General features: G+C 42.7%; 1 protein-coding gene across 1 annotated transcript in view; it reads left to right on the top strand.

Moving 5' to 3' along the window:
* Positions 1-777: 777 nt before the first annotated feature.
* The window catches only part of LOC139562170 (LIM domain-binding protein 3-like), a 58,633-nt gene continuing 45,344 nt past the window's right edge, over positions 778-14,066 (top strand). The window contains exon 1 of the mRNA XM_071379570.1: positions 778-1,183. Coding sequence (XP_071235671.1) covers positions 1,088-1,183 — 96 coding nt within the window. The 5' untranslated portion in view covers positions 778-1,087. The remainder of the gene's footprint in view (positions 1,184-14,066) is intronic.

Raw genomic sequence — 14,066 nt, 5'->3', positions numbered from 1 at the left:
TAAGCAGGAAAGAAATTCCACAAATTAACTTTTAACAAGGCACAACTGTTAATTGAAATGCATTCCAGGTGACTACCTCATGAAGTTGGTTGAGAGAATGCCAAGAGTGTGCAAAGCTGTTATCAAGGCAAAGGGTGTGTACTTTGAAGAATCTCAAATATATACAATATATTTTGATTTGCTTAACACTTTTTTTGGTTACTACATGATTCCATATGTGCTCAGAGTTTATTACAATGTAGAAAATAGTAAAAACAATGAAAAACCCTTGAATGAGTTGGTGTGTCCAGACTTTTGACTGGTACTGTATGGTGTACCAAAAAGTGTATTTTTGCCAAAATGCCAAATTTAATGGACTCAGATGGTGGTCAGTTTTTAACCAGTTGCTCAACTGTTGAGAATCTAAACTGGGGTAGATTTTGTGGAAGTAGAACACATGGAGAAATCAAACGGGATCAAACCTTAGCTTTGACTTAACGATCAAGACTACGTCTTTCGCAGTCTGTGTACTGTTACTGTAATATTAATGAGATGTTTCCTGAAACCACCCACAGTGTGAGGTGTTGAGGAGACACGGTTTTGGGAAGACCCTAGTCTGGAGTTGGCCTAGGAAGAGGCTATATTAGCCCCGTGAAACATGGCAGGCCTGGCGTGCTGGGTGTTCCCTTACATGCCATATAAGGGACCCCCCCCTCCCACTGCCACTGTGCTATTGCTTTCTGTAGAGTGGTGACTATTCTTAGGCTGTCACTTCAGCTCATCTAAACAGGCAAGACCTCTCTTCCTCTGGCTCTCTACTCTCTTTTGTCTCTCTTTCTCTCATTATTTAAAAAGGGTTGGGCGTGAATTACATATTTGTCTGTGGCTGTACTGGGTTGGTTTTTAATTTGCTGTGCTCCCAGTCTCATTTGACATTTCGGGGAGATATTGTATCTTTTTTTGTCCTCACCTGTACTTTTATTTTTTTTACACCTTTTTTTCTGCTTTCAGAGGCTACTTGGCTCCTGCCACACCCCCTCTACCTCCATTTTTGGACACCACTTTGCGGGAAGATTAAACAACACAAGCAATCAAAGCCTTTGGAAGAATGAGTAGCTACAATATTTCTCTGAGTGGGCCGGCCCCATGGGGCTTCCGATTGCAGGGAGGCAAGGACTTCAACATGCCCCTGACCATCTCCAGGGTAAGAGCTTGATTCATCCAACTCAGAGTACATATAACCATACTTTGTACACACACACACATGAAGATATTTATACATCCCATAGCCCATGTGTCTTTTGATCAATGAGATGATCCTTTGTCCTGCATTAAGCTTGAATCTCAATGTTGTGGTTTATTTGACGGTCAGTGCTTGACGCAGTCACCCAACCCGTGTATGACGTCAAATATTGTATTACCGCTACGGTACTAGTACAGTACTTGTAGGTATGTTAAACATGGTGGTCCTTTTTGGGAAGTTTGGTTGATTTGATAGATTGTTTGGGATGCAGTGTTATTATAGTAGTTTCAATACATTTGTCTCATTGGTTGGTAACATTGTGTGGTATTGACAATCCAGTGCTAAAGCTTGGCCTTTGCTGAAGTCTGAGAATATGCTTTGTTGTGTTTTACCTTTTACTGTAGTTGTATGTTCACCTTACACATTGTAAAGCCCTAAAGGCCATGCATAAAATGATGGTAAAACTCTGCAATGTGAACATATAAACTCGAAATGGGTGGATGGTGAGGATGTAGGCCTACTTGTGGATTTTCAGTCTGGAATCATGGCATGGCGTATATAGTTACTTCAGTTGCTACTCCAGGTGTGGTTATGCCTTTTTGAGTGTTGCGTTTGTGCTTTCACGACCCAATATGTGGGTTCATTGCCCTTTCTTCTTAAACACTGAACCGATTTTTCGCCCTGTAATTTTGCGGTTTCGAGGTGTATTTCCCCACGTTGTTTTAGCACCGCAAGTAAGAGGTGTTGTGGCCTGAATATCACAAGTTATTTTCCGGGAAGAACAAACCCATTTTCTATGAATATCGATGCCATTCAAATAGATATTTGTAGAAGAGATATTTCTTAGAAGAAACGAGGAAACACGCTGGAATAATAGGAGTCTGGTATGTATGCTCTGGTGTGTGTTCCTGAAGCATATGTGTTCATAACGGGTGCATCTTTGGATATATGTGCATAACTCACTTGTAGATTACCTTGACAGTATGTTAGGACTGGTACCTGTAAATGTTAGTGCGTGTGTGTGCGTGCACGGATGGGTCCTTTTCTATTTCTAGGCCCCAGGTGAGGAAAGTCTCTCCACTCAGTTGTGTGACTGGCTGGCATTGGAGGAACCTGAGGTTGGAGAAAATAGAGGCATATAATTAGACCCAGGGGTGTCAAACAGTGGCAGTTGGATATGCTCCACATTGAAAGGATTAAATGGCATTCCGTCACCCATCCACATATACATTGTGGCCACAGAACAATGTTCACTGGACAGGCTCTCCATTTATCCCTCTACGGTGATGAAGACTCTCTGTCATGGACTGGTTTTCAGCACCCACACCACAGAATAGAAATGATGCACAGCCAGATGCCGTGCCTGTCAAAGTAATGTCTCTGTCTTGCTAGTGAGGTTTATTCTGCACATCAGAGAGGCAGAAGTTGGCAAGGAGAATGCAGCTATTTCCAAATCAACCTATTGCCCCGTCTCCTTACTTGATCTGAAAGGATTGGAGAAGTGTAAGCCACACAGTAAAAAGTTCACCTACTGTAGCATTTCAAAGGGCAAAGTAGTATAGCTATTACTATTGTTAATACAGTCCTTTCAGATCTACAGGAAGTGCGTAGGGATAGGGGCAAAGGGTCCATTTGGAATTGGGGCATACATGTAGCCTCAGCATGCACTAACCTTTGATTTCAGTGAGCCTTTAGAACTGGTTGTTGAATACCTTACTGTACAGTCTTGTATAGAGTATGCCTGCAAGCTGGGCTCTCCAGTCTGCAGCACAGGAGCACAAGGCCCAGTCACTCAGCACTCTGACAGGTGGAGAGGAACTTCCGCCTGCTTAGGCTGCTCCCGCCTATAAATAGTTCCTGTCCCACCGGTGGACAATGCTGTTTGTTTGGGTGGTCCATGACGGCTGTCTTTTTTTTTCCATAGCCAGGTGTGACAGAGAGAGAGAATGTGTGTTGTGTTGTAGCCTACATACTTTGCGCGCACTGTATGATAGAGAGGGAAGTTAAGAGGGTGGGGGGGTTGGGTTGTTAAATTGCTGATGACCAAGCTGCTGCTTGTGTCACTCACATGTGACGGCCTGGACTGCACAACCTCAGCCCTGTACACACATACTGCACAGCTACTGTGGTGGTTCCAATTACCCATGTCATGTTACAGTATGTCCGTGATATAGCTGGCTACATAAGATCTAGCACTGTGAGACAGATCCCCAGGGGCGAGGTCTGGTTGGATGGATTATGGCTCTAAAAAGATGTGTTGTGTTTATAAGGTGCTTTGTGTGCGGTACATCTCAAGCGACTTAAAACATTAAAGAAATTCAAATCTGCTGCTAAATCTGAAACATTATTATAACAGTATAGCTATAAAGGTTGAGTAAACTTCCATGATGCGGGCACAAGTAACATTCCATTTTTGAGGCTGTAGATTATTCTTCCTATTTGTCTGCATGCTTTACTGTATGTTACGCTGGGTTTATCAGGGTTAGAATAGTTAAAGGGATTTTCGAGTACTTTTGTATACTTTTTAGCCAGTAGTTCTGAAAGTAGCGCTCACGAGCCAAAAGTGGTCCCCGAAAATTGCGTACTACGTCGCATATGTGCAGACACAGTGCATTTAGAAAGTATATATATTTTTTAATTTAACTAGGCAAGTCAGTTAAGAACAAATTCTTATTTACAATGACGGCCTAGGAACAATGACGGCCTACGACAGATTTTTACCTTGTCAGCTCGGGGATTCGATCTAGCAACATTTCGGTTACTGGCCCAACGCTCTAACCACTAGGCTACCTGCTGCCCCGGTAAGTCAGTTAAGTATTCAGACACCTTGACTTATTCCACATTTTGTTATGTTATTCTAAAATAGATTTCTTTTTTTAAAGATCCACAAGAACACAGTGGCCTCCATCATTCTTAAATGAAATAAGTAGGAACTTATTAAGACTCTTCCTAGAGCTGGCCACCCGGCCAAAGTAAGCAATCTGGGGAGAAGGGCCTTGGTCAGGGAGGTGACCAAGAAACCGATGGTTAGTCTGACAGAGCTCCAGAGTTCCTCGGTGAAGATGGGAGGACCTTCCAGAAGGACAACCATCTTTGCAGAAGTCCACCAATCAGGCCTTTATGGTTGTGGCCAGAGGGAATCCGCTCCTCAGTAAAAGGCACATGACAGCCCCCTTAGAGTTTGCCAAATAGCCCCTAAAGACACTCAGTCCATGAGAAACAAGATTCTCTGGTCTGATGAAACCAAGATTAAACTCTTTGGCATGAATGCCAAGCGTCACATCTGGAGGAAACCTACAGTGAAGCATAGTGGTGGCAGTATCATGCTGTGGGGATGTTTTTCAGTGGCAGAGACTGGGAGACTAGTCAGGACCGAGGGAAAGATGAACAGAGCGAAGAACAGAGATCCTTGATGAAAACCTGCTCCAGAGCGCTTAGGACCTCAGACTGGGGCAAAATTTCACCTTTCAACGGGACAACGACCCTAAGCACACAGCCAAGACAATGCAGGAGTGGTTTCGGGACAAGTCTCTGAATGTCCTTGAGTGGCCCAGCCAAAGCCCGGACATGGCAGTGATGCTCCCCATCCAACCTGACAGAGCTCGAAAGGATCTGCAGAGAAGAATGGGAGAAACTCCCCAAATACAGGTGTTCTAAGCTTGTAGCATCATACCCAAGAAGACTCGAGGCTGCTTCAACAAAGTACTGAGTAAAGGGTATGAATACTTATGTAAATGTGATATTTCAGTTTATTGAAAAAAATTCTAAACCTGTTTTTGCTTTGTCATTATGGGGTATTGTGTAGATTGAGTAAAAAAACTATTTAATCAATTTTAGAATATGGCTGTAACATAACAAAATGCGGAAAAAGTCAAGTGGTCTGAATACTTTCCGAATGCAATGTATGTGCACCACATCATTGCTCTCTCTCTGCTATGGATGAATCATGTGCATCTTGCTAGCTGTCACTCATATGGCAAGGGACTGAAGCTCATTGGTTGAACTGGAATGGCTAGGGGGCTGGCCCACGTGGGGGGAAAATTTAGGGAAAATGGCGCAGCACAGCATCCAGAAAAACAGTTGCTTTCAAACTTGGTGTTTTGTGGCTAGTTGAGGGAAGACAGTAATTGTGCTCAAAGATGATGAATGTATGAACTACATATTGACACATCAACCCAAAGCGGGAGGTTTGAAAAATACTTAGTAGTCGCGAATGTTCTGGAGCATGTCTTAAACGCTAGGTCTGGCTTTGGGTATACTGCAACAGGTTAAGAGCTCTAATTTTATACAAAATACCTGGTTCATTGACCTCTCTTCCAAAATGTGCTAATTCATTACATTTAAAAAATATATTTTTATTCATGTACATGTATGTGTGGGCTTGTGTAAGATATATGAATTAGATACCATCACCTTTGCCTGTGAAATGTCATTTCAATTCTTGGCTTAAGTTTAAAGCATTTGAGCTCAGTCTGTTGCCTAAGATACCATGTACAGCAATGGAACAAATCAACCCCGGTGGTTTGGTTCATGTGAAATGTTTACAATTCATTGATACCCCTGGAATTGTAGATATCTACATTAGATAATGGCCCCTGTCTCGTAGAGGCGATAACAACCGTGTAGACCAGGGCCCCAGGGGCCGCATTCGGTCTTCATTGAGGTTCCTTGCCATCAACATTTGCAAAAAATGGTCCTCTATCTATTGTTTTTGGAATTTTTAATGCTCTCTGACTGTCTAATGATTATTAGTAAGCTGGACCGTCAAGAAACTGTATGAATGTAGGTCCATTATCATTTCTACACAGTTTCAATTTAAAAAAAAAAATTAATTACTCAAACCACCCGCGGGCCGGATTGGAGTGCCCGGACCGTAAGTTTGACACCCCTGGTGTAGAGGTGAAAACAGGAGTGATGCTAAAGCAGATACCATATGGGAAGCACGAACTTGAAACCCTGCTATAATATCAAGCAGCAGACCGTGATAAATACCTCACTGTGAGGTTGGGATGAAAATAAACCTCGTTGGAAGAGAGGCCTTTCAAAAATATTTCCGCAGTTTTCAAGTGGGGCACTGTGAGGTTGGGATGAAAATAAACCTCGTTGGAAGAGAGGCCTTTCAAAAATATTTCTGCAGTTTTCAAGTGGGGCACTTAATTTGTCCACATTCCATAGTCCGTCCTGGCTGGCTTGCATGTGACATGGCTTCTTTGTGTGACAAAAATCAGCTGCTGTCTCTGTCGTCCTCAAGAGAACAACTCATCAAATCAAACTTTATTTGTCACATGCGCCGAATACAACAAGTGTAGACCTTACCGTGAAGTGGGGGTACTGGTACTGAGTCAGTGTGCGGGGGTACAGGTTAGTTGAGGTAATTTGTACATGTAGGTGGGGGTGAAGTGACTATGCATAGATAATAAACAGCGAGGAGCAGCAGTGTTCAAAACAAATGGAGGGGGGGTCAATGTAAATAGTCCGGTGGCCATTTGATTAATTGTTCAGCCGTCTTATGGCTTGGGTGTAGAAGCTGTTGAGGAGCCTTTTGGTCCTAGACTTGGCGCTCCAGTACCGGTTGCCGTGCGGTAGCAGAGAAAACAGTCCATGACTTGGGTGACTGGAGTCTCTGACAATTTTATGGGCTTTCCTCTGACACCGCCTATTATATAGGTCCTGGATGACAGGAAGCTTGGCCCCAGTGATGTACTGGGCCGTACGCACAACCCTCTGTAGCGCCTTATGGTCAGATACTGAGCAGTTGCCATACCAGGCGGTGATGCAACCAGTCAGGATGCTCTCGATGGTGCAACTGTAGAACTTTTTCAGGATCTGGGGACCCATGCCAAATCTTTTCAGTCTCCTGAGGGGGAAAAGGTTTTGTCGTGCCCTCTTCACGACTGTCTTGGCGTGTTTGGACCATGATAGTTCGTTGGTGATGTGGACACCAAGGAACTTGTAACTCTCGACCCGCTCCACTACAGCCCCGTCGATCTTAATGAGGGCCTGTTCAGCCCGCCTTTTCCGGTAGTTCCTCGGATGTGAGTCACCATTTTATTGGATTATAAATTCCCCATATTTATGAGGGAGCACTGTGACATTTCCTTTTAATATTGGACTGCTATAAAAAACTAATGTGGCCTTCATAAGATGTCTGAGAGAAATGTCAGCAAGGAGATCCATTAACTCGGAATACGAAATGTGTACATAGCAAACCTCTGGGGTGCAGTAAGGAGAATAGCACTGAATTGGAAAAGGGGCATACCTAGTTAGTTGTATAATTGAAATGTGTCTTCCGCATTTAACCCAACCCCTCTGAATCAGAGAGGTGCAGGGGGCTGTCTTACTTGACATCCACGTCATCGGCGCCCGGGGAACAGTGGGTTAACTGCCTTGCTCAGGGGCAGAACGACAGATTTTTACCTTGTCAGCTCTGGGATTCGATCCTGCAACCTTTCCGTTACTGGCCCAACGCTCCTACCCGCGCTATTGAGTGCCACATGCAGGATTGCTGGTTGTGATATGATCCTTTCTATTCTGCGTTGCCTGTTAGGACACCTTGGCTCGCAACAATTCATGTTATCAAGAAGTTTATGGGACTCATGAAAGTGATTAAAACAAAATGTAATTCATTTGAGCTTCTTCAACTGTCCTCCAATATAGCCTCAGAAGATCACGTTTTACAACAGGCTTTAATCTGATCTGTAATAATCCTTTATGGAAATTCTGTTTGCAGTTTGTGGCCTCAGCTGTGTCATGCTGCTATTAAAATGTGTCTCTTCTCCTCCCCTGGGCAGTGGCCTAAGTTGAGTTTCGAGTGTCTTCTCACCTTCCGCAATAGTATTTGTTTCAACTGAGGGAGGGCTGGTTATCCAACACAGAAGGGCTCATGTGACAGTTTTAGTCAAAGCTTCTTGGCTATAGTATTTTGCGGTAAAGTGGTCATTGCTTACGGCCTTTAGTCTGGCTGTGAGATTTGATATTGACAGATGAACACAAATCCCCTTGAGTGGATGCGGGTGATTATGTTCTTTCTGTTTGAGTGTCGGCCCAAGATCGAGGGCAAATGGGGCCATGCTTTCAAACTTTAGAGTCATTGCCTCTCATACACTGATCCTCATGTTGGGTATGTGACCCTGTCTGTGGCGAGATGGATTTGACGAGCTGATTCGTTCATTCAAATCATTAAATACTGTGCACCATCCATCCATCACTAAACACGTCTAATTATCTTAACGTAGGCTAAATGCAACCTTGTGTGAAGGTGAAGTACATCATGTTTATAGTGCTATTCTACTTGATATTGCCTGTCTGTTTTACCCTTGGATCGCTGAGTTGTAAACCTTGTAGAGCGTCGGCCTTGTAGAGTTGACATAAATCAGTATCATACACTAGACTTAAATACGGTACCTGTCTTAGAACCAGCAGACAAGGCACACCCTCTAATCTCCATCTGGTGTACATTAGATAAATGTCAAACTTCTCCCCTTGCCCCCAGGATTTAACTAGGTCTGCTTGATGCAGTTTGTACCCTTTCAATTTACTGTGCGGTCTGAATTCCCCCACTTCTCCGAATCCATACGGAATTAAGGGGGTTTATGTATAGTTTTATGGGCCGTATCTTCCTCCCCAGTTAAATAGTTTTATGGTCCGTATCTTCCTCCCAAGTTAAATTCCCTCTTCCTATCAATCAAGCTCGCTGCAACTCTAAACAAGATGTAACCCTCCCCCCACAGTAGCAGACTGAAGATTGAGGTCCTGAGCAGTCAGTAGGCTGCTGACTCAGTCTGATAAGGTGTCTGTGATGTTAGCCCTGGTCTCACAGGCCTCTGCATTCCAGCACCCCCCCCTCCAGGCCTGTGGTACGAGAGCCAGTGACTGGGGCTGCTGACAGGCAAGGCTGTTTTTAGCAAGCCACTGAAGGTCAGCGCTGCTCGGCAGATTGTGAGGGCTATATATACCAGCAGGGCCCACCTCCACACCTTCAGGGGTCAGGGGACCGGGTTGGGACTTAGAGCCTGGGGTTCCCAGTAACTCAGCCTCTCTTAGTCTCTTTGTCCATTGGTGTCAACGGTTGGTGAATGTCTCCTGGAGCCTGTGATGGCTGTGTTCTCATGGTGTTTAATTGCTGTTACTGAGAGGTAATTTGGACTGTTGACCTGTGAAGAAGCATTAAGGTTTTCCCAAGGCAGACTAGGACTGCTGGGTAGAGCAGGGGTGTGGGGGATAGGATATCGGGTCACCCTGATTCTTTTTGAGCTTGCTAGCAGAAACTAACCCAAAACTCAAGCTTTGGTGTTCAAGTATGTGGCTTGTAAAATTACACATATTTTGGACAAATTAAACACTTCTGTGTAAATTTGGTGTAGACCTTATTTTCCCCTGAAATTAATACCATACTAGCAAAAGAACTTCTGGGTTTTTAAGTGTTTACCTCTTATAAACCTGTTGTTAATTTATGTAAAAACATTGGGTGTACATTTTGAAACTTCAGAATGATCTTGTGAAAGAGCAGTTTGAATTAATACGTATTGAATAAATGTGTAGGGGAAATATAGATGAATCAAATCAGGAGTTCTGTATACTGTGTCATGATAAGTGGACAAACCCATAATGAACAAAATATGAATCAAACCATGATCTGATGAAGCGATTCCATCATGGCAGTGGCAGGCCAGTGAAACTGTGATACAAGAGTGTGGGGCCTCATTTCAGCATATCAATACTGTAGCTCTTTGGCTGGCAATCACTCTTTCTTTAGTTAGCTACTGTATTTCTGACTCTTTGCTGATTTCCCTCTTTCTTTCTCTCTAGTTTTTCCCTTTTGCCTTTATCTCTTTCAAGTCAAAGGGCTTTATTGGCATGGGAAACATATGTTATAGATAATAAACAAAAGTGAAATAAAAAATGAACAGTAAACACTCATAAACATTCCAAAGGAATAGAGACATATCAAATGTCATTATGGCTATATATTTCTCCTTTCGAGCTCTCTCTCTCTGTGCCCCCACCTTCCCTCATGGTCTTTGCCTGGCCCATAGAACAGGCCAGTCCTTTGTGTGTTGTGAGTGCACAGGAGATTTGAGCAGGCATGTCAGCCAGCCATTCACCCAGATATCAATAGACCAGAGTCGGGGTGGAGGGTTAGTACAGGTTTTGTGAGCCAGTTGGTAATCCACTCCTCACCCTCTCTCAAGCCCTTTGTTTTTCCTGGTTGCCCCAACATTTCCTCTTGTTATTTGCTTGGTGGCTCCAGTGAGAAACAAAAGTTTCAATGAACTTGGATTTTGTAGCTTATTTAGTCAGCGGTTGGGGGGGGGGGATTCTACTCATTTATTGATGGAGAAAGTTTTCCATTTTAGTCATCATTGGGGGAAAGATTGTCTAAAAACTGAGCAACACCTGTTGCATGTTTTACTCCAGTAGCAATGTAATCACTGTGTTATCTCATTTCCTGCATTATTACAGCATGACCCTGATGGTCAACTTGACTGTAAGATGGAGAGGGTCACTAGTAGAGGTCGACCGATTATGATTTTTTATTTAATTTAAATGTATTTATTTATTTGTAATAATGACAATTACAACAATACTGAATGAACACTTATTTTAACTTAATATAATTCATCAATAAAAATCTATTTAGCCTCAAATAAATAATGAAACATGTTCAATTTGGTTTAAATAATGCAAAAACAAAGTGTTGAAAAAGAAAGTAAAAGTGCAATATGTGCCATGTAAAAAAAGCTAACGTTTAAGTTCCTTGCTCAGAACATGAGAACATATGAAAGCTGGTGGTTCCTTAACATGAGACTTCAATATTCCAAGGTTTTAGGTTTTAGGTTGTAGTTAATATAGTATTTATAGGACTATTTCTCTCTATACCATTTGTATTCCATATACCTTTGACTATTGGATGTTCTTATAGGCACTTTAGTATTGCCAGTGTAACAGTATAGCTTCCGTCCCTCTCCTCGCTCCTCCCTGGGCTCGAACCAGCAACACAACGACAAAAGCCACCATCGAAGCAGCGTTACCCATGCAGAGCAAGGGGAACAACTACTCCAAGTCTCAGAGCGAGTGACGTTTGAAACCCTATTAGTGCGCACCCCGCTAACTAGCTAGCCATTTCACATCGGTTACACCAGCCTAATCTCAGGAGTTGATAGGCTTGAAGTCATAAACAGCACAATGCTTGAAGCACAGTGAAGAGCTGCTGGCAAAATGCACGAAAGTGCTATTTGAATGAATGCTTACGAGTCTGCTTCTGCCTACCATCGCTCAGTCAGACTGCTCTATCAAATATCAAATCATAGACTTAATTATATCATAACACACAGAAATACGAGCCTTTGGTCATTAATATGGTCGAATCCGGAAACTATCATTTCGAAAACAAAATGTTTATTATTATCGCATATACCCTGACTCTGCGTGCAATGAACGCAAGAGAAGTGACACAATTTCACCTGGTTAATATTGCCTGCTAACCTGGATTTTTTTTTTGCTAAATATGCAGGTTTAAAAATATATACTTCTGTGTATTGATTTTAAGAAAGGCATGATGTTTATGGTTAGGTACATGTTGGAGCAAGACAGTCCTTTTTCCGCGAATGCGCACCGCATCGATTACATGCAACGCAGGACATGCTAGATAAACTAGTAATATCATCAACCATGTGTAGTTAACTAGTGATTATGATTGATTGAATGAAAGTTTTTTATAAGATAAGTTTAATGCTAGCTAGCAACTTACCTTGGCTTCTTACTGCATTCGCGTAACAGGCAGGCTCCTCGTGGAGTGCAATGAGAGGCAGGTGGTTAGAGCGTTGGACTAGTTAACTGTAAGGTTGCAAGATTGAATCCCAGAGCTGACAAGGTAAAAATATGTCGTTCTGCCCCTGAACAAGGCAGTTAACCCACCGTTCCTAGGCCGTCATTGAAAATAAGAATGTGTTCTTAACTGACTTGCCTAGTTAAATAAAGGTGTAAGAAAAATCGGCCAAATCGGTGTCCAAAATTACCGATTTCCGATTGTTATGAAAACTTGAAATCGGCCCTAATTAATCGGCCATTCCGATTTAATCGGTCGACCTCTAGTCACTAGTAACTCTTTGATCAAACTATCTTGTCCTCTATGGCACCAATTGTAATAGAGTTGACTTGACTGACCAGTGGAGCACAAACACCATTGTAAATACAACGTATATTTATCAATCAAATGCATTTATAAAGCCCTTTTTACATCAGCCGATGTCACAAAGTGCTGTACAGAAACCCAGCCTAAAACCCCAAACAGCAAGCAATGCAGGTGTAGAAGCACGGTGGCTTCTACTCCCTAGAAAGGCCAAAACCTAGGAAGAAACCTAGAGAGGAACCAGGTTCTGAGGGGTGGCCACTCCTCTTCTGGCTGTGCCGGGTGAAGATTATAACAGAACATGGCCAAGATGTTCAAACGTTCATAGATGACCAGCAGGGTCAGATAATAATAATCACAATGGTTGTAGAGGGTGCAACAGGTCAGCACCTCAGGAGTCAATGTCAGTTGGCTTTTCATAGCCGATCGAGACAGCAGGTGCAGTAGAGAGAGTCCCCTTTTTGGGACGGCATGGAAGAGCACATTTTTCTGTTTATTTATTTTCCCTTTCATACTTCAGCTATTTTCACATTGTTACAACACTTGACATAGCAAATAATATAAGAGTTGAAATGTCTATATTCTTAAAAAAAATTGTGAGTGTAATGTTTACTGTATTTATTTCCCTTTTTGTTTGTCTATTCCACTTGCCTTGACAATGTAAACATATGTTTCCAATGCCAATAAAGCCTTTTAAATTGAATAGAGAGGGGGGGGGGGGGGGGGAGCAGCTGTCTCTTACAAATGATCTGGCCAACATCCAATGACTCAGACAGTGGGGTCACAATGGACAGGGAGGGTGTGCTTTGATCCTGCCAGTCTCTTTCGGTTTCTCGGTCTGTCCCTATAGAAGTGGTGAGGGTAAGACCCTCAGACTATTGATACATTTTCAGACATTCACTGAGTACAGTTTGATTTATTCATCGATGATGATAATAATAAATATTTTAGAGGGGCTTGATCAGATTTTTTTTTTTGGGGGGGGACTATTTTAGTTAAAGCATTGTGGCGTTTTAGTCTCTTTTTCAAATTATTATTTTAATCACAACCTTTTATATAGCAAAGCATAAATTATATTAATAAGCTCCTGTCAATTGTCCTGGACCCTGTCATAAACGATGACTGTCATCATTCTTTTCCCTCAATATTAATGTGAGAAGCAGCACGGACACATTGTCTAGGAGCTGACCATGATCAACAAACACTTTATTTAGGGACAGGAGTTTATGACAAACCACTCTGTGATCCCGCAGTGGTTTTGGCAGTAGAATAGAAAGTCCGTTTTAACAATTGAGTGTGGGGCAATCAATAGCCATTAATGGACTGTACACCAGGAATGTCATTATTTCCTCTGTCCACAGAGGAGATTGTCATCGGTTATAGTCCCTGTCCCAATGGTCAGTTTCCTCTGCGGTACTCAGGACTCCCAACTAAATACAGCAGCAGGCTCCGTGTTTTCCACAAGTACATAGACTAGCCAGCCAAATAGAAAAAGTAGCCAGCCATGCGCCCCTCCACGAGCATCATGTTCTCTCCCTCCGTGCAAAGAAATGTAACTGCAACCAGAGATCTATAGGCTAGGCCTACATAATGACGAGATGCTTATGTCTCTGCACTAACAATGGGAGTCGTTGTCCCAAAGGCGGGAAGGCTAGCGACAAGTTTAGTTCCAAAATAAGCCCATAGAAATGCATTGGGCTTATTTTGGCAAGA

This window comes from Salvelinus alpinus, chromosome 32, assembly GCF_045679555.1.
Source record: "Salvelinus alpinus chromosome 32, SLU_Salpinus.1, whole genome shotgun sequence".
Lineage (NCBI taxonomy): Eukaryota > Metazoa > Chordata > Actinopteri > Salmoniformes > Salmonidae > Salvelinus > Salvelinus alpinus.
Note: the sequence above shows the minus strand (reverse complement) of the source record. Positions and strands in the feature narration are given on the sequence as shown.